The 16625-nt window shown below is 41.7% G+C and overlaps 1 protein-coding gene across 2 annotated transcripts in view; it reads left to right on the top strand.

The window, feature by feature from the left end:
• LOC306933386 (transmembrane protein 132C) overlaps positions 1 to 16625 on the top strand; it is a 222321-nt gene that overhangs the window by 45352 nt on the left and 160344 nt on the right. Inside the window, exon 2 of one of the 2 annotated variants that reach the window (XM_079515590.1) lies at positions 7191 to 8076. In XM_079515590.1, coding sequence (XP_079371716.1) covers positions 7191 to 8076 — 886 coding nt within the window. Of the gene's footprint in view, positions 1 to 7187; positions 8077 to 16625 lie in introns of both variants that reach the window. The other variant, XM_079515589.1, reaches the window with a different exon arrangement.

Below are 16625 nucleotides of genomic sequence, written 5' to 3'. Positions count from 1 at the left end.
TCGTTCTTCGATTTCTCAATAATAGCAGGCCTACAAGCTCGTAGCGCGGCACTCGGTGCCGCGCTATGAGCTTGTAGATCTGCTATTTTTCAATAGCTAAAGCATAACATAGCATAACACCAAAAGGGGTTCCCGCCCAAAATGGGCAACGTTTTGGTCAAAACTAGACCTTCCCCAGGCAGGCACCTGGATTCCACCTCTATAGCATTAGTTCTGTTTAACCCTCTTAATGCCCTTAATGCTATTGACGTAATGTCGGTGATTCAAGGACCATCTGCTGTTTGTAAAACATTTGAGCAGTTGTTTTAGTATGATTTGATTTAATTAATACTATGTCTGTAACTCTGTATGTATATGTATGTCTGTCTGTCTGTTTGGGATATGACCCATTGACCACTGCAGTCTGTCTGTCTGTTTGGGATATGACCCGTTGACCACTGCAGAAATTACATAATTTCCCTTCTGGGTTTTGTTCCGTCCCACAGTGTAACCAGAACAACTTTGCATCATTGACTTCTACACAGTTTTTAATGGTCGTTTCTTATTCGATTCTTGAAAATGTCCATGTGTGACAGAGTTATTTATTTAGTCGCCAAAGAGTTATGGTCCAGATCAAGGTTCAATTTCATAGTTGGCAAAGCATGATCAGACAAAATGATTTAGATTCACCCTCGATACAACATTATTAAACGTCTAGTCTTTGAGTATTTACAATAGGATTGTGAAAAAGTATGATCTCTTTGATTGGTGTGGGGAGTTCTCCACACATCTTTGTACAGTTGGAGGCCATCGATATTGTCCTTTTCTTTTTGCTGAGGTTTGCGTGATCTGCGCAAAACCCCTTTTGGTGTTTTAAACATTATGTTATAATTTAGCTATTGAAAAATAGCAGATCTACAAGCTCCGAGCTTGTAGGTCTGCTATTTTTGAAAAATCTTGAAAATATTTATTTCAGAAAACTGGAGGATTTAGAAGGATTTTTTTTTAATTTTGAGGTCAGGCCTAAATGGGTCAAATGATAAGGGACAATATCGGTGGCACCCAACTGTATGTGAGCTTTGTATAAGCTCAGTTGCCATCTAAACCCTTGTGAAGATACGGCTTTACCTCACGCTAATTGGTCAGCTGCAATATAACCCTTGGGGTTGGTACGGTATAACCAATCAGTGGAACATTATCACCCTCTCTGTCCTTTTTATGGAGACCCTTTTTTATCTTGTATATACAAGCTTGTTTTGTTAACAAATGAATGCTTTAAGACAAGTGCAATAAATCCTAATACAATCAGTGTTATACTGTACAAATATTATCATTATACATTGCAGGGTTCCTCAAGGTTTAGGCAGTGACATCACGGCATTTCTATATTTTAAAAAGTTCCGGACATTTAGAACTCTGCTGCACCCACTGTAGACTAAATCACCTAAATATGTGTCAGCAGTACACCCTATAGCTTCTGTTTAGAAATAAATGGAGACTAAATAGATGGCTTGATAGTTTCTGTGCGTTTTGGTGTACTTTTAAATCAGTCAATTATCTTTGAATGCTAGAGCAAAGGAGAGATACTATATTCCGTTCTCAATACTTACAAAATATGCGGCATTTAAATCCAATATGCAACAGACTTGCTGACTCGAATTATCACACATTTGTGCTCATATCTCCCATTTATAAATTCACTTTCAATTTCCTTGAGCCTGTCATTGAAGATTTGAATGCCTGTATGGTATTGCTGCTGCTCTGTAAAATGGTATCTGACTCACACTTTTTGTGACTAATAGCACATGTGCACTGAAGTTTGCTGCAGTATCAAAAGTACATTTTCATTATTACATTGCAGTAAAACCTATGTGCACAAATAACTTTTGAATATAACCTAAAGGGATAGTGTTGCATTAACTGATTGATTACAGCAGGCCTAAATGGCCATAGTCTGTCTTTTGACTATGACTCACACTACACTTGACATTAAAGCTGCACAATCTCCAAAGCATCTATCTCCTGTTCTTGGGAAGGCAGTGAACACTGAGGGTTGACATTACCTTTTGTATTACCAATGGTCCCATGGGCCAAGACATTGCACTGCACATATACAAAAAGAGTAAATCACGAGAGTGGCCTGTGACATTCTCCTCTCCTCTGCTTACATATAGTTAGATTTTTGGGTGTACACATTGATTTGAGCCATTTTCAGTATGGTATGAAAAGTGAGGACTAGCCAACACCAACTCAGGATTCCTGAATCGCTGCCCTCCACAATTTCGGTTCAATCAGGTTCTTGAGCTCTGTAGTGCTCTGTAGCTGCCGCGAATCAGTGCGTCTACGTAGCTGGTACGCTTATTTCCCCTACTGGCTTTGCCCTGGGTTAGTGGGTTGGCTCCCATAGAGTTAATTTACTTGCCTCAAGTTCTGGGTGCCTGACGCAGTGCCCTGTCAGCCTCATCCTTCGCTCTCTGACTTTGTCTGTGACCCATGGTAGGTCCCCATAGAGGTCCACATTTCTGATGCGGTCCGTCCATGTGACACATACAGTTGGAGGCCATCGATATTGTCCTTTTCTTTTTGCTGAGGTTTGCGTGATCTGCGCAAAAGGACAGTTAACCCATTTTGGGCGGGAACCCCTTTTGGTGTTTTAAACATTATGTTATAATTTAGCTATTGAAAAATAGCAGATCTACAAGCTCATAGCGCGCCACCGAGTGGCGCGCTACGAGCTTGTAGGTCTGCTATTTTTGAAAAATCGTGAAAATATTTATTTCAGAAAACTGGAGGATTTAGAAGGATTTTTTTTAATTTTGAGGTCAGGCCTAAATGGGTCAAATGATAAGGGACAATATCGGTGGCACCCAACTGTAGTGCCATTCGTAGCATTCTCTATCTATATAGTTGATCGATCTATAAAGTTGTCTGAACAATAATGTCCATTATGACATTATAAAATGAAAGTTACTTATTTAAAAAAATAAAAATCACACCCGTGTGAACTGAGTGGTGTAAGGTCTTATATAGACTGATCAGCTGTGGTCTGACGTAATGTCTGACGTAATGAAATCACACCCGTGTGAACTGGGTGACCATAGCAACCATGCTCATTTTTGAGTGGTGTAAACCACTCCTACGACTGGCTTTGTTAGTTTACGTGTCTGTCTGTCTGTGCTCAAAAAATGAGCATGGTTGCTACGGTCACCCAGTTCACCCGGGTGTGATTTCATTTTTGGTACGGACAGACGGACAGACAGACTCGTAAACTAACAAAGCCAGTTGTAGGAGTGGTTTACACCACTCGATAAGAAAATATTGAGTTACTTCAGAATGGCAGTGACTCAGGAGGTAGAGTGGCCACTTGGGAAAGGTTATGTTCCAGGTTCCCTGCCACTGTGTTCCAGGTTCCCTGCCACTGTGTTCGTGTCAAAGTAGTCTCGCGTGGCCAGACTGTTGCCTCTTGCAATTTTCAAATGCTTCAGTCAAGCAGTCTGGAAGCTCTGATCATGAGTAAGCGATAAAGCCGAAGTGAAGTCTCCTCCCCACTTCCACCTCTTTACAATCAATATATATCGAAATCATCTAAGCATACTATATATAGCTTGCTGCTTAGCAGAAATGGAAATAAAAAATAAATAAAATGTAAAGATATTTTCAAATCGTCAATGGAAATGCCAGCTTCCTTACTCGAGTTTTGGGAGGTGTAGTTCCAGACTCTATAGAATTCGGAGATTGTGGAATAGTTGCCTGACTATGCGAGACTAGTGTCAAACTGTCATTCGGTTAGCTAGTAGACACTGAAATCCCAACTGCTGTCAGCGTGAATGACTGTGTGAATGGGTGAATGGAATCCACATTGTAAGCACTTTGGATAAAGGTGCTATATAAATGCACAAAACATTTGGCGCTGATGGTCGAGTGGTTTGTGAGATTTCCCCCCTGACAGACTGACTCACAGACAGACCCTCTTTTAGCTGGCAGCCTCAGAGCCACGCCATAAACATTTGCACAAAGAAGGATTGAAGATAACCGAAAGGGAGTGTTGTATTTCACAGTGTGTAGTGTAGTCACTACTACACTACACACTGTGAAATACAACACTCATACATGACTACACTGTAGTGTATAACTGTAATAATGGATTTATTGGACCATGGAGTCTGAAGCATACAGCTTCATACCAGTGGTGTGTTAGTATTTCACTATGGGATACAGGCAGACATTGTGTGGCCAAATTAACAAGTTTGTCCTAGTCTGATTATCCATGAGCAATAACTTAAAATACATGATGTATAGTGTTTCTCATCTAAAACACTAGTGATATTCAACTGGTGGCCCGCAGGCCAAATGCGGCCCCTGGAGAGTTTTCTTGTGGCCCTGGAACATTATCCATAAATGTCCCAAGACATCATGCTGTCCATTGTTGTGTGCCAATAGTATATCTTTATGTCCAATGTTGGTGCATCATGGTGACTTCATACTGCTTCATATTGCATTTACTTATTCATTTTAGGTATTTCAATGTGTCCATGGCACGGAAGCGTCTTCGTGGGAAGGCTCACATGGTGAAGTGTTTGAATGAATGAAAGGCTACAGGCTTTCTTATGACGTGTTTCATTATAGTTGAGTTAGGCTGGGCATCATGACATTCATCATGACATTTAGAGTAAAAGCTAATGGATGAGATGGAGAATTATTTCTTTGGTGTGATGGAGAGATCCCCTCAAAACTAAGAAATGGGTAGCTACAAATAGATGGAGATGTCATGTGATGGATGAACTGCACTCAAGTCATGTTTCAACTCATGTTGTGCCAACCTTTTTTTTATCAAATAGGGTTTTATTGAGAACAGATTATAAATTGTTACACAAACATTATGATATGAAATACATTTTTATTTTATGGAAAACAAAAATAAAGGAAGGGAGAAAAAGAAAAAAGACAAAAAGAGAAAAAGCCCTCAACCCTCCCACCCATACTGCTCAGTATCTGGTCGCCAACCTTAACGCATGTTCGCCAACCTTAACCCGGTCATTTTCCGCATGTCGGACCAATGACTGGTCGGAAAAGCGTACGCACCCCAAATAGTTAGCTTTGTTTTAGTTGTCTTGCAGCCCCGACTTTCAGAAATCTGTGTGTGGCAGTGGCCCCCTGCCTAATCTAGTTGAATACCCCTGCACTAAAATGTTATCGTAGTTTTTCCAATTACGCTTCCATTTCCTCCATTCATCAATAAATAACAATGGATGCTCAGATCACTTTTGTGATTTTCTTTTGTTATTTCATTTCTACAAAACACACATAGCTGAAAGAGCTTTTTATATTCATCAAATGGCTGTCTTTCTCAAAACAGGCGTCGTATTATTGAGAATCACCAAACTGTTCACAAACATACAATGCTTCTGATAAGTGTGTTCTTATTCAGAAGCCTTACCCAGGCTTGTAATTGTAATTAAGAACGGACTCATTCAATAGGTCTTGGACTGTTTTTCAGCCCCCTCCTACATTTTCTCAAATGTCTTGTGTGGAAATTAAACTAAACCACCCAACCTTGTAGTGTTAGATTAAGTCTAGAATCGTTTTCCTTTGCGCACATAGTGAATAGCCTATCTTTGGGTCAATAAACATACGGATACTGTATAAAGGAAATTGTTTCCCCTTAAATTATTATAGTTTTAACTTTCATTGTCACTGATGGTATTTTATGTAAATTATGTGTTGATTTCCTTAAACAAATGGGGCCAGTATCACACAGCTGGTACCAAGGAAAAAGTCTAAGCTGCATGGCCACTTTGATTTCAGTGGCAGGCCTGCCTGGCACTGCCCATAACTTAAACCATAATATATGCCTTCTCTGTTCACCTGTTTCTGCTGAATGTTCTCCTATCATGACGCAAGGGAGCATGTGGTTAAGTAGGACTATTGTGCTGATTGGTCCAAGCAAGGCCACCTAAACAGTGATGCCCTTCAGATGTTGGAGTCTGTCTGCCCGCCCGCCGGCTGCACCCCTAGCTGCCTCAGTGGAAAAACAGCGAGGTCAAGTGGGGCGCCATGAATTACAAATCCCCTGCTGATTTGTAAATTGTCAGGACATTGATTTACAAGGCCCAGCTAAGGATTGAAATCCTCTGGCAGCGTGAGGATGGGAGCGTGCAGAGGGAGTGTAATCACACAGCAGATTGCTCTTGAAGAGAAGGTCAAAGCTCGCTCTCTATGTGATTAAAACCTTTTTATATGTGTGTAGTGCAATTTCTTGGCCCATGGGGCCATAGGTGATACAAAAGGGACTGTCAGTCCTAACTGCCCCCTCCCAAGAACAGACCCTGATTGCACCACAGGAGAACGTTTGTAATCACTTTAGGAAAGTTTGTCCTAATTGCTTAATTATGATTGTTGCTTTTGAATTGACAACCAAAGCAGTTTTGTTCACATCCTGCTATGATTGCCTGACCTGACAACTCATGCATGCATTCCTTTGCAAATATGTTTTTCATCAGCTATCAATGCATGCCATCTATTAGATGTATGAAGTGGTTTTAACCTCTTTTGGAGTCTTGATATGCATTACTCTTGAAAGTAGGTCAGCCTGACATCAGGTAATTTTCTTAATCTAATTTATTCTCCAAAATATGTTCAGGCACAGGTGAAATAAACAGGGAAAAAAAATAAAAACGTGGCAAAGTTTGCAATCTTCACAAGTTGAAACATTCCAAAACATAATCACTTATCACACAGTAATACAGTAACTTGATTTGTATTTTGCATTCGCTAATCTTCTCTTTATAGCATAACCATAGTCCGGAGTATTTGTTAGATGTACGCATTTACAATGTACTGTGCATACGACATACATAATTTAATTTAAGATTGTCAGAGAGATTACAAAGGGATTAAAACAACTATACAAACAACTTAGTGTGACAAAAGTTGTACTAAATATATGTCATGTGAGTGGGATGAACTACAGTAAGATGAAATGATTTGTGTTGCATTAAGTTCCTCTCTTGAAGAGAGTCAATTTGGGGAAATGACTCTCTTCTTCGAGTCACAACTGAGGTTACTGAAGTTGAAGTGAACCCACTGCAGCCCTGCTAGTTTTACTGAAAAGACTTGACACTTCACATAAAGGTTTATTGGCAGAGGAGGCTTGCTGTGTGCCCATTGTGTGCTTGTCTTGACTCTGGCTCTTTTCTTATGTCTTCTAGTAGCCGACTGTCGGATCTTAGAGGGCTTGCAGAGATATGCCTCCATCCCCACATACCTGCCCGTCAACTACCAGGTGTTCAACGCAGACTCTGCGTTCTTCCTGAAGGAGGCCAACCAGGAATTCATGAGGAACTCTAGTCTGCTGTCACGGACCGAACCCTTCTTCATCTACCAGGCCCGCAACTTGCCCTCCGTCAACGCCAGCTATGGGCCTCTGTCTGTGGAGCAGCCCGTCCCTCTGGAGCTCTTGCAGAACCCGGGGACATTCCCCACATCCTCCATGTTCACATTCAACTGGAAGGTGCAGACCTTCATCATCAACAAAAAGATCCACCTCGCCAAGCCCAAGGTACATGTGCTGTTCTACGTTGCAGGCAGAGACTGGGACGACTACAGTGCCATTGACAAGCTGCCGTGCGTGCGTATGTTCGCCTTCCACGAAACCCAGGAGGTGCGTGGCAACTGCCAGCTCAGAGGCGAGCTGGGAATTTGCGTGGCTGAGCTGGAGCCACTGGCGAGCTGGTTCAGTCCGCCTAGCGTCATGCCTGGGCGCCAGAGGATCCCAGAGGTGTCTGAGGGAACCCCAGTGGAGCTCTACTACATGTTGCAGTCCACAGAAGCCGGAGAGTGCCACTCGGAGGAGGTCAGGAGAGACAGCTACATCCGCTCGGGCCAGGAAAGCCTGTTTGGTACCGCCACCACCACTCCGCTGAGGCGAATCGGCAGCGTGAGGCTGTATCTGAACCCTGATCCTCCCCCACTAGCCGAGTACCGGCTGGATAGCAACTTCATGGTCATGGTGCCTGCTACACCCATGAGACAGAGGGACACAGTCTCTGCCTTCATCACCGTGTCAGCCTACTCTCCTGTGGAGATCTTTACTCTCAGGTAAGAGCACACTTCTCAAGCTATTTCTGTAAGTGTGTCTTTGAGAATGTGGCGGGTTCTGGCCTTTTCTGTCGGGCACCAAGGGTGGGAGACAGTGGAACTCTACAGATTGGTTTGTGGTTACTCCCTACTTTAGTATGACGTGTATCAAATAAGTAGTTGCCTGGCCTCTGCAATAAACTAACCTCACACAGGTTAGCTAACCACTCTACAGCAAAACAGTGAAAGCACATCTTTATCTATTGGAATAGGTTAAGTTCACTGAAGCTTCAGATGGGTATTAATTAGACTCTGTGGATGAGACTAAGTAATTTAGATAATTAACACACAATGCAATCACAAATGAGAATCACATTCATTAGGATGCATGTCCATTAGTGTAATGGCTGAGTCTGATCTTAATAACGCTGGTTTAGCACACATTTTTGTAAACCACATTGAGATTGTGTGATGAATAGAAGCCACATGCTGAATGAATGAATAGGTGAGTTGAACTGTTTTGGAATGGGACTTACAATATAGCCCGGACAAATAGATTATTTATAATCTGCCATGTCTGGACACGGGCAATATGGTGTGTAGGCGAGCACGTTGGCATTTTCAGCCAGTGAAAAAGGCCTTAGTGGACACGGCCCCTGTGTGCTTTCGTCAGGTGAAATTCATGCCTCATTCAGGAAAACATAAATGTTGCTTTGCTTAGTCCCTGCTGTGCCTCTTCTCCCAGAGGAGAGTACTTATTGCCAAGGCGCAATCCAGGCTTGTGATTGTTCTTCATTCCATTTCATGAACTTGACTATGATGAAAAAGTGTGTTTAACTGTACGACAAACTAATAGACATCACTCTGCTCAAATCCCAGTGCAAAACAGTGTTGAGCTGAAGGAAGATGAAAATGAGGACACAATCAAGTTGATGTAATCAGTCATTTTTAGTTTGTGACCAGGGAAATGTTTTCTGTGTAAATATAAAACAGAAGGGGTTCTTCTTTTAACCCTGTAGCGTGTCTCTCTCTGTCTCAGTCCATCCGGATCAGTGCAACGCAGGGATGAGTCACAAGGGATGAGTCAAGACAGACGGCCCTTACTTTGTTTAATGGGTTTCAACTGAAACAGGCATGACAACAGCAAGAAGCCTGGCCTCAATGATGAGTTGAAACAGACAAAACTAGAAAAAGTGCCCTTCTGGGCACAGGTCTCCACCAGGAGGATAGGAGTGTGTGTGATGTTTGGCAAAATTTTTTTGTTTGTTTGTTTGTTTCTTGCAACAATTTTCTTCATTTTGTTGAGGAAATGCAGAGCCAGATCACTCATAGCATCTCTGAGGATAGAATTCTGGATGAGAAGGACATGTGCAGCATTTTGTACAAAACGGGCTACTCCTGAGAACTTTGGAAGGCAATCTTAGCTAATCAGTGTAGAATCTGAGAAATCCAACAGGCTCGTCTTGATCACATGACTACAGAGATCATGTGTACCGATTTGCGTGAGATTTGGATGAAATCTGTGCGACTAACATAAACAATGTGTTTTGCAGAAATCGTTTTCATGGTGGCGCTATAACCGGCAGATGTGGAGGGATGCAGGGAAAATGTTTTTCCATGGCCTCTAGGGAGTGCACAATGCACATACATAAGTTGTCGATGCAGTTATAGGTAAAAACAGGAATTGGCCTGTTATAGCGCCACCATGAGGCTGATTTGGGAAAACAAATGTGGCATGTCGTCCTCGGCCTAGTGGAAATGTGCGTGTATAATTTCATGGAAATTGGACATTGTGTTTGTGATTTGTGGCATTTTGTTCGAAACGGACCAATAATGTTAGTTTTGGAAGCCAATCTTAGCCAATCAGGATGGAAGATGGGGAATTGTGCAGATCTGTGTTGATCACATGACTATGGAGATAGTGTATACCGAATTGTGTGATGTATGGATAAAATGTGTACGAGTTATCTACAGAAATGTGTTTTGCCTAAATCGGCCTCATGGTGGCGCTATAACAGGCCGGTGAGGAATATTTGGGGCAGAGGTTCGTCGTTGGCATCCAGGGAGTGTGTGTGCAAAGTTTGGCATAGATCGGGCCTACGGTGCCGGAGATTAGCTGATAACGGACGGACGGAAGGACGGACGGAAGGACACACACACACACACACACACACACACACACACGGACGGAGTGCAAAACATACTCTCTCCCCATGCCTTCGGCCTGGTGGAGACAATAACATTTCTGAAAAATCCCCGCAGAATAAAAGAACCTCTCTCCTATACACTCTGATTCTTGCACTGTCCATGGTGCTGAATGCATGGTGCATATCAGAGAGAAGGTCAGTTATTGATTTGCACTTTGTGTAGCCTACAGATTACAGAACTTATTATTGTAGATGGCTGAGACTGCAAGCTTATGGCATCACAAGCCATTTATGTATGCCTTTTAATGTTTTCAAATGTATACGTTGTAGATTTATATTTGAGATATTAAAGTGAGTAATTTCTAGTTTCAGTTCCAGCACAAGAATAAGTCCACTAACAAGTTCCACCGTCAAATATAAAGCCAGCAACAATGGAAACATTAAGTAAACCGTATTCTCCCAATTAAACAACTTTCTGGCATTTATAATTTACATTGATGACAGATGAAGCTGACCTGTTTTCAACTTGTTAGTGTGCTTACATTTGCGCTGCCAGCTGTTTTTGGCTACGTTTATTTCATCAAATTACTAATTTGCCAGTGTTAATTGAGATAATTTCAAATTAGCACATAGAAAAGATATTGAGTCTCGTTTATTCAAAGCAATCAATTTACAATAGTTGTTTAGCAATAACAATCAAAAATTGTATTGCCAACCGTATTTTCATCCTGTGGAACATTTAATTACCCACCGTTTGTCCTGGTGTGATAAGGCAATCTCATTTTTCTCCTAAACTGAGAAACTCAAACTAATCTCTTTCATCAGTGAAATGAACAGGCCAGGCTGGCCACATTACCAGTGCCTGTGGTGTTTTCATTTGGCAGTTGTGGTCATCTCAGGCCCTGGCTGGCCAGCTGAGAGCTACTGATATGCATGTGTGGTCCTAGGTGATAAGCCTGTCTCCATGTGTCCATCTGTTTGGATGCTTAATCACCCAGCCATGAATACTCTGATCTCTTATATTCACAACAGCATTATCATTTGTGTACTGCATGCCCGCCGGGTATTGGACATCATTGTCTGTACACCTGCAGTGTGAATACAGGATTTGTTTATAAAAACTGGTTTATCATCACTACTGCTATTTTAGCATTGTTTAATGTTGTCGACTACGATTGTGTGTGTGTGTGTGTGTGTGTGTGTGTGTGTGTGTGTGTGTGTGTGTGTGTGTGTGTGTGTGTGTGTGTGTGTGTGTGTGTGTGTGTGTGTGTGTGTGTGTGTGTGTGTGTGTGTGTGTGTGTGTGTGTGTGTGTGTGTGTGTGTGTGTGTGTGTGTGTGTGTGTGTGTGAGAAACTGTGCACACACACTCCCTGGGTGCGAGAGCAGAACCTCGCAACCAGGAAGCCGATTTTTGCAAAACACATTTTTTGACAGTTCTACATATTTTTTCATGGGAATCGGTACAAAATGATCAAGATGGATCTGTTTGATATTTTATAGCCTATTCCATCCTGATTGACTAAGATTAACATCTAAAGTTTGCAAGAGTGGCCCGTTTGAACAAAATGCCGCAAATCATGAATGCAGCGTCTGATTGCTGTGAAACTTAGTTTGAGGAAGTTGAGGAACAAATGCCACCCCTTTAACATTGCCCTATTATAGCGCCACTAGGAGGCTGATTTTTTTTTTTTAATATTTTTTTTGTTTGTTGCTTTTCTGCCTTTATTGATAGTTGAAGTGAAGCTGGACAGGAAAGAGCGAGGGAGAGAAGGGGAGAGACATGCAGCAAAGGTCGTCATGAACGGGACTCGAACACATGGCGCTCTGTCAGGCCACAGCCTATATGTGGCATGCGCCTGGAGTGCTAGGGCACCAGGCGCCCTGAGGCTGATTATATATATTACACCTACAACTTTTGTCCAAAGATCACGCAAATTGGTACGCATTAGTCAAATGATCAAAATGGATCCGTCCATTTTTCAGTGTGCTCCGACTCCGAGGGACACGTTTTCTAGTTTGATTCTTCAGTCTGCACACTTAATGAGTGCAGGGGCAGCAAAAGTCTCCTTACTGTGTTTTGGCATGTTTTTGCTTTATTCCACGTGAACGTGGGTCACCACCACATATGAACATTCTGATCATAGCTGTCTCTTTATTCCACGCGAACGTGGGTCACCACCACATACTGTATGAACATTCTGATCATAGCTGTCTCTTTATTCCACGCGAACGTGGGTCACCACCACATACTGTATGAACATTCTGATCATAGCTGTCTCTTTCATACAGACGATCTGGTCCCCATTATGCTCAAAGGCTTTTGATGTGACACATTTCCTGCAATGAGAGCTAATTTGTTTCTAATAAGCAGTCATCTAACCAGTTTTGTTCCTTTACTGATGCCCAGCATGTTACAGCTTGCTGGTATATAGATGGATGGATAGATACTTTAGAGTAGACAGCCGTGTATTGATCCCAAGGGAAATGCAGGTGTCATTAGCAATGAAACACAGATACAGTACATAGGTAGAGGGATACAAAATGAAGTAGGAAAGGTAACTTGTGTATATATATACAGTATGTATACATTATACTAATATGCACTTGTTCATTCCCAACTTGCATCGTTCCCAACTTTCATCATTCCCGCCTTGCGTGGTGCCCGAATAGCCCAGCACCAGTCTAGTAGAATTATGCTCTTAACTGTGTGGGATTGAATTCTAATTTGATATTAATTCATTATTATAACTTATGTATGACCGATCTGTCTTTTAAACCTCTAATATATATATTTTGTATGTGGCACTACCAATTCCACCTCTTCCAAGTCACATATATACATCTATTGTAGCAAGCTATTAACTGACAAGGTTAGGAATTTATTTTGGACTGGGGCAATTCATGCAGAAATGAAATAATAAATGCACTTTGAGGCACACAAAAATCTCCACCAGAGGGAATGGAATATCTCTTTGGTTCATGCATTTTAGGGTAGTACAGTAGCAACAGCACAGTCCATTTATTATCTTTCCTGCACTACTATTGCCTCGTTCTCTCACACTCATTTTCAGAATGTGCATGGCCTATGAAAGTCCAATTAGTATTTTTGAATACAGTGTGGACAACATCTCTACAACTCTTAAGGCAAGAGTTAAGACTCAACCTCGGGGGCACGGTGGCACAGTCGGTAGTGCTGTCGCCTCACAGCTAGAAGGTCCTGGGTTCGATTCCCGCTGGGGACGCTGGGGGCGCTGGGGGCGTGTTCCCTCCTCTGCGTCATCAGTGCCCATACCCGAGGTGGGGTTGGTGAAAGGGCCTTTCTGTGTGGAGTTTGCATGTTCTCCCCGTGTCTCCTAGGGTAGGTACCCTCACAAAAACATGCAGTAATCCTGGTCTCTAAAACTACCTCCCCCTGGCCAGCCGGGGCGCCTGATGGAGGGGAAAGGAACTGGTCGGAATAACGTGTTCCTTCCACACGCTACGTCCGGCCAGGGAAATTCCCCCCTGTCAGGTGAAAAGAAGCATCTTGGACTCCTCATGCATAGAAGGAGGCATGAGGTCAGGTTGGCAGAGGAAGTGTAGCGCCCAGTGCCATTAGATAATTGGCACTGGGTGAAAAAACTGGGTTGCAAAATCGTGGGATAAAAAAAAAAAAAAGACTCAACCTCTGCTGTTATACATTACCAGTCTGCAACCGGGGCTTCCCAATGGATGAATGAGAGATGTACTGCCTGGGGTTGCCCCATACACGCATGAGAGATGTACTGCCTGGGGTTGCCCCATACACGCATGAGAGATGTACTGCCTAGGGTTGCCCCGATAGACGAATGAGAGACTGACCTTTATCCTACTATTTTGAATTTCAGCAACCCAACAAGCTTTAAATGTAAACACAGTGCTATTGCACTATGATCCACAAATCATCTACTCTGGTTTCGCCATCGCTTCTAATTAATGTTCTAATGATGTACTGTAGCTGTTCATAAGACGGAAATAAATCTCCCTTTTTCTGGCTGGAGACGGCCATAGTGACTTATTCACAAAGGAATTCTCCTATGGTGTAGGGATTAGGGCTGCTCTACAATGATAATACCGATGATCTTGTTTAATATTATAATATAATAATGAGCGCTAATATAATAAACAATATTATATAATCATGATGTTTTTTGTTTTGATTAATTTTTATGATTCAAATTTGTATTGCTTTTTCAGTTTAGTCACAAGGGAATAACTGAGATTGTACATAGAATAATCATACAAACAATTAAGACAACAAATTAAACAAAACTAGACAAGAAAATAATAATATGTTTTGTTTTTAAATATACATTTCTGAATATCTTTGTTGCTCATAGGGCTTATCAGTACCATCATCTTTGGTAAATGGTATGATGATCTCAGTAATTTTATTGTGCACCTGTGAGTGTGATGGATGGGAAGTTGGGTTGTAGTGGTCTGTGCAATGGTGACTTGGTGAGGAGACAAGGGTGAGGTGCAACAGCTGACCAAAAAAGGTGGCACTAATTCGTCTTACACGATTGTGCACTTTATGTGCATTTTTCTGAATACAAAGACCCGCACACCGTCTGCACTTGCAATACAAACTTTATTTGGCAACGTTTCGGTCAAAGACCTTCTTCAGATGCCTTCAGATGCCTGAAGAAGGTCTTTGACCGAAACGTTGCCAAATAAAGTTCGTATTGCAAGTGCAGACGGTGTGCGGGTCTTTGTGCACTTTATGTGCATTTTTCTGAATACATTGAGCCCTGCCTACGCACCCGCCTCAGAGCATACAGGTGAATGCATTGAGCCCTGCCTACGCACCCGCCTCAGAGCATACAGGTGTGCATAAGACTTTGTTGCCTCTTACACGATTGTAAAATTGTGATACATAACATCATGATTTTCCATTATTTTCTACTAATTACGTTGTGCAATTTGCATATTTCAAAGCATAACTTGGAAGCTGAAAGCTGAAATATCCTGAGATCTGTTTTGCTGTCTTCAACCGCTTCCTGCTATTAAGTATTTTAATCACCCATGCCTCTCGTGAAGAAGTAGCCATGACAACAGCTTTTACGAATAAATAACTTTTATTTGCAGCAACAGCTTGCGACAACAACACCTAACCTAACAACCACGGAGAAAATGGAGAGGAGGTGGTCAAAATAAACACACCTGACAGTCACAGTCACACAAAAATACATGTCAATAGATTACCAAATTAACACCATGGCATAACATAGATCCATAAAACACAATCCCCCAACGCATTCCCATATTCAAATAACAACTAAATAAAAGACGATTACACATACTTCTTGCGCCCCAGGGAATACTGGGAAATCTAATTCCCCCACAGTATGTTCAGTGTGTTGTTGTTTAGAGAGCTCTATTTAGTCTATTTAGAAAGTCACTACAGCGACACTACAGAAAGAGCTTTTTCCTTTAGGCTATCAGAGCCCTGAACAATGACCAAACTGCCCAGGTAATCATTAATCTGTAAGCACTCGCTCACAACAGACAGATCATTCATTACTGAAGCCTCATACGCACAGTGTACATATATCGTATATTGTAAGCGCATTCAGCGTTGCAGCTTTCCACAACAACATTACATTTCACACACATGAGCATGACAAATACATCTCTTGAATCTGGAATCTAGGCCTTCACTATACGTAATGAGTGGGTGTCGCAATACAGTAGCTTGGTTTGATCTGTCAGTAACACAATGAAAATGTGTAAATATATACAGTACCATTTCCACTGGTAATTATAATATGTCTTAAAATTGATTTGAGCACGTCTTTCTGATTGTAGACCAGAGGATGACTGTGGACTAAATTGGATTAGGCAGGATTAGCGCTTGTAAGCAATGTTCCTGCATTTTGATTCTAATTTGATATTTCCCTGCTGTGTTGTATGAATGATGGTGACAGTGTGTTTCCGCTCACAACTGTATGCCTTATCAAGTCTAATTACTCCTTTTAATGTCCTCAGAGAATAGAGAGCTTTCTAAATTCCCACATATCTCCTCCTCCTATCTCAAAGGAATCACATGGAGGAAAAAAAGTACTTTGGAAAGGCACTTATGAGTTTCAAGAGCATTGAAAATGACTATACAAATAATGTATAAGCTGATGTCATTAGCATAATTAGTTTTCTGCTATCATTGTGATGGCAATTAGGCTGGTTACATATCATTGATAATTCATTATTATGTCTTGCTATTAGATGGTTTATATGCAAATGAAGAAATGTGGCGAAATAACTTTTAAGGATATGCAAATCTAATCAAGGCCAGGTCCAGAGCTAACGGTGTATTTAAAATTATGAGGGGTACCATGAGCTACAGTGCTACAGAGGAAGGCAATTTTTACTGAGGGGGTATAATTTAAATATGAGGGTGCACCCACG

Source organism: Electrona antarctica, assembly GCF_951216825.1.
Source record: "Electrona antarctica genome assembly, chromosome: 12".
NCBI classification, from domain to species: Eukaryota; Metazoa; Chordata; class Actinopteri; order Myctophiformes; family Myctophidae; genus Electrona; species Electrona antarctica.
Note: the sequence above shows the minus strand (reverse complement) of the source record. Positions and strands in the feature narration are given on the sequence as shown.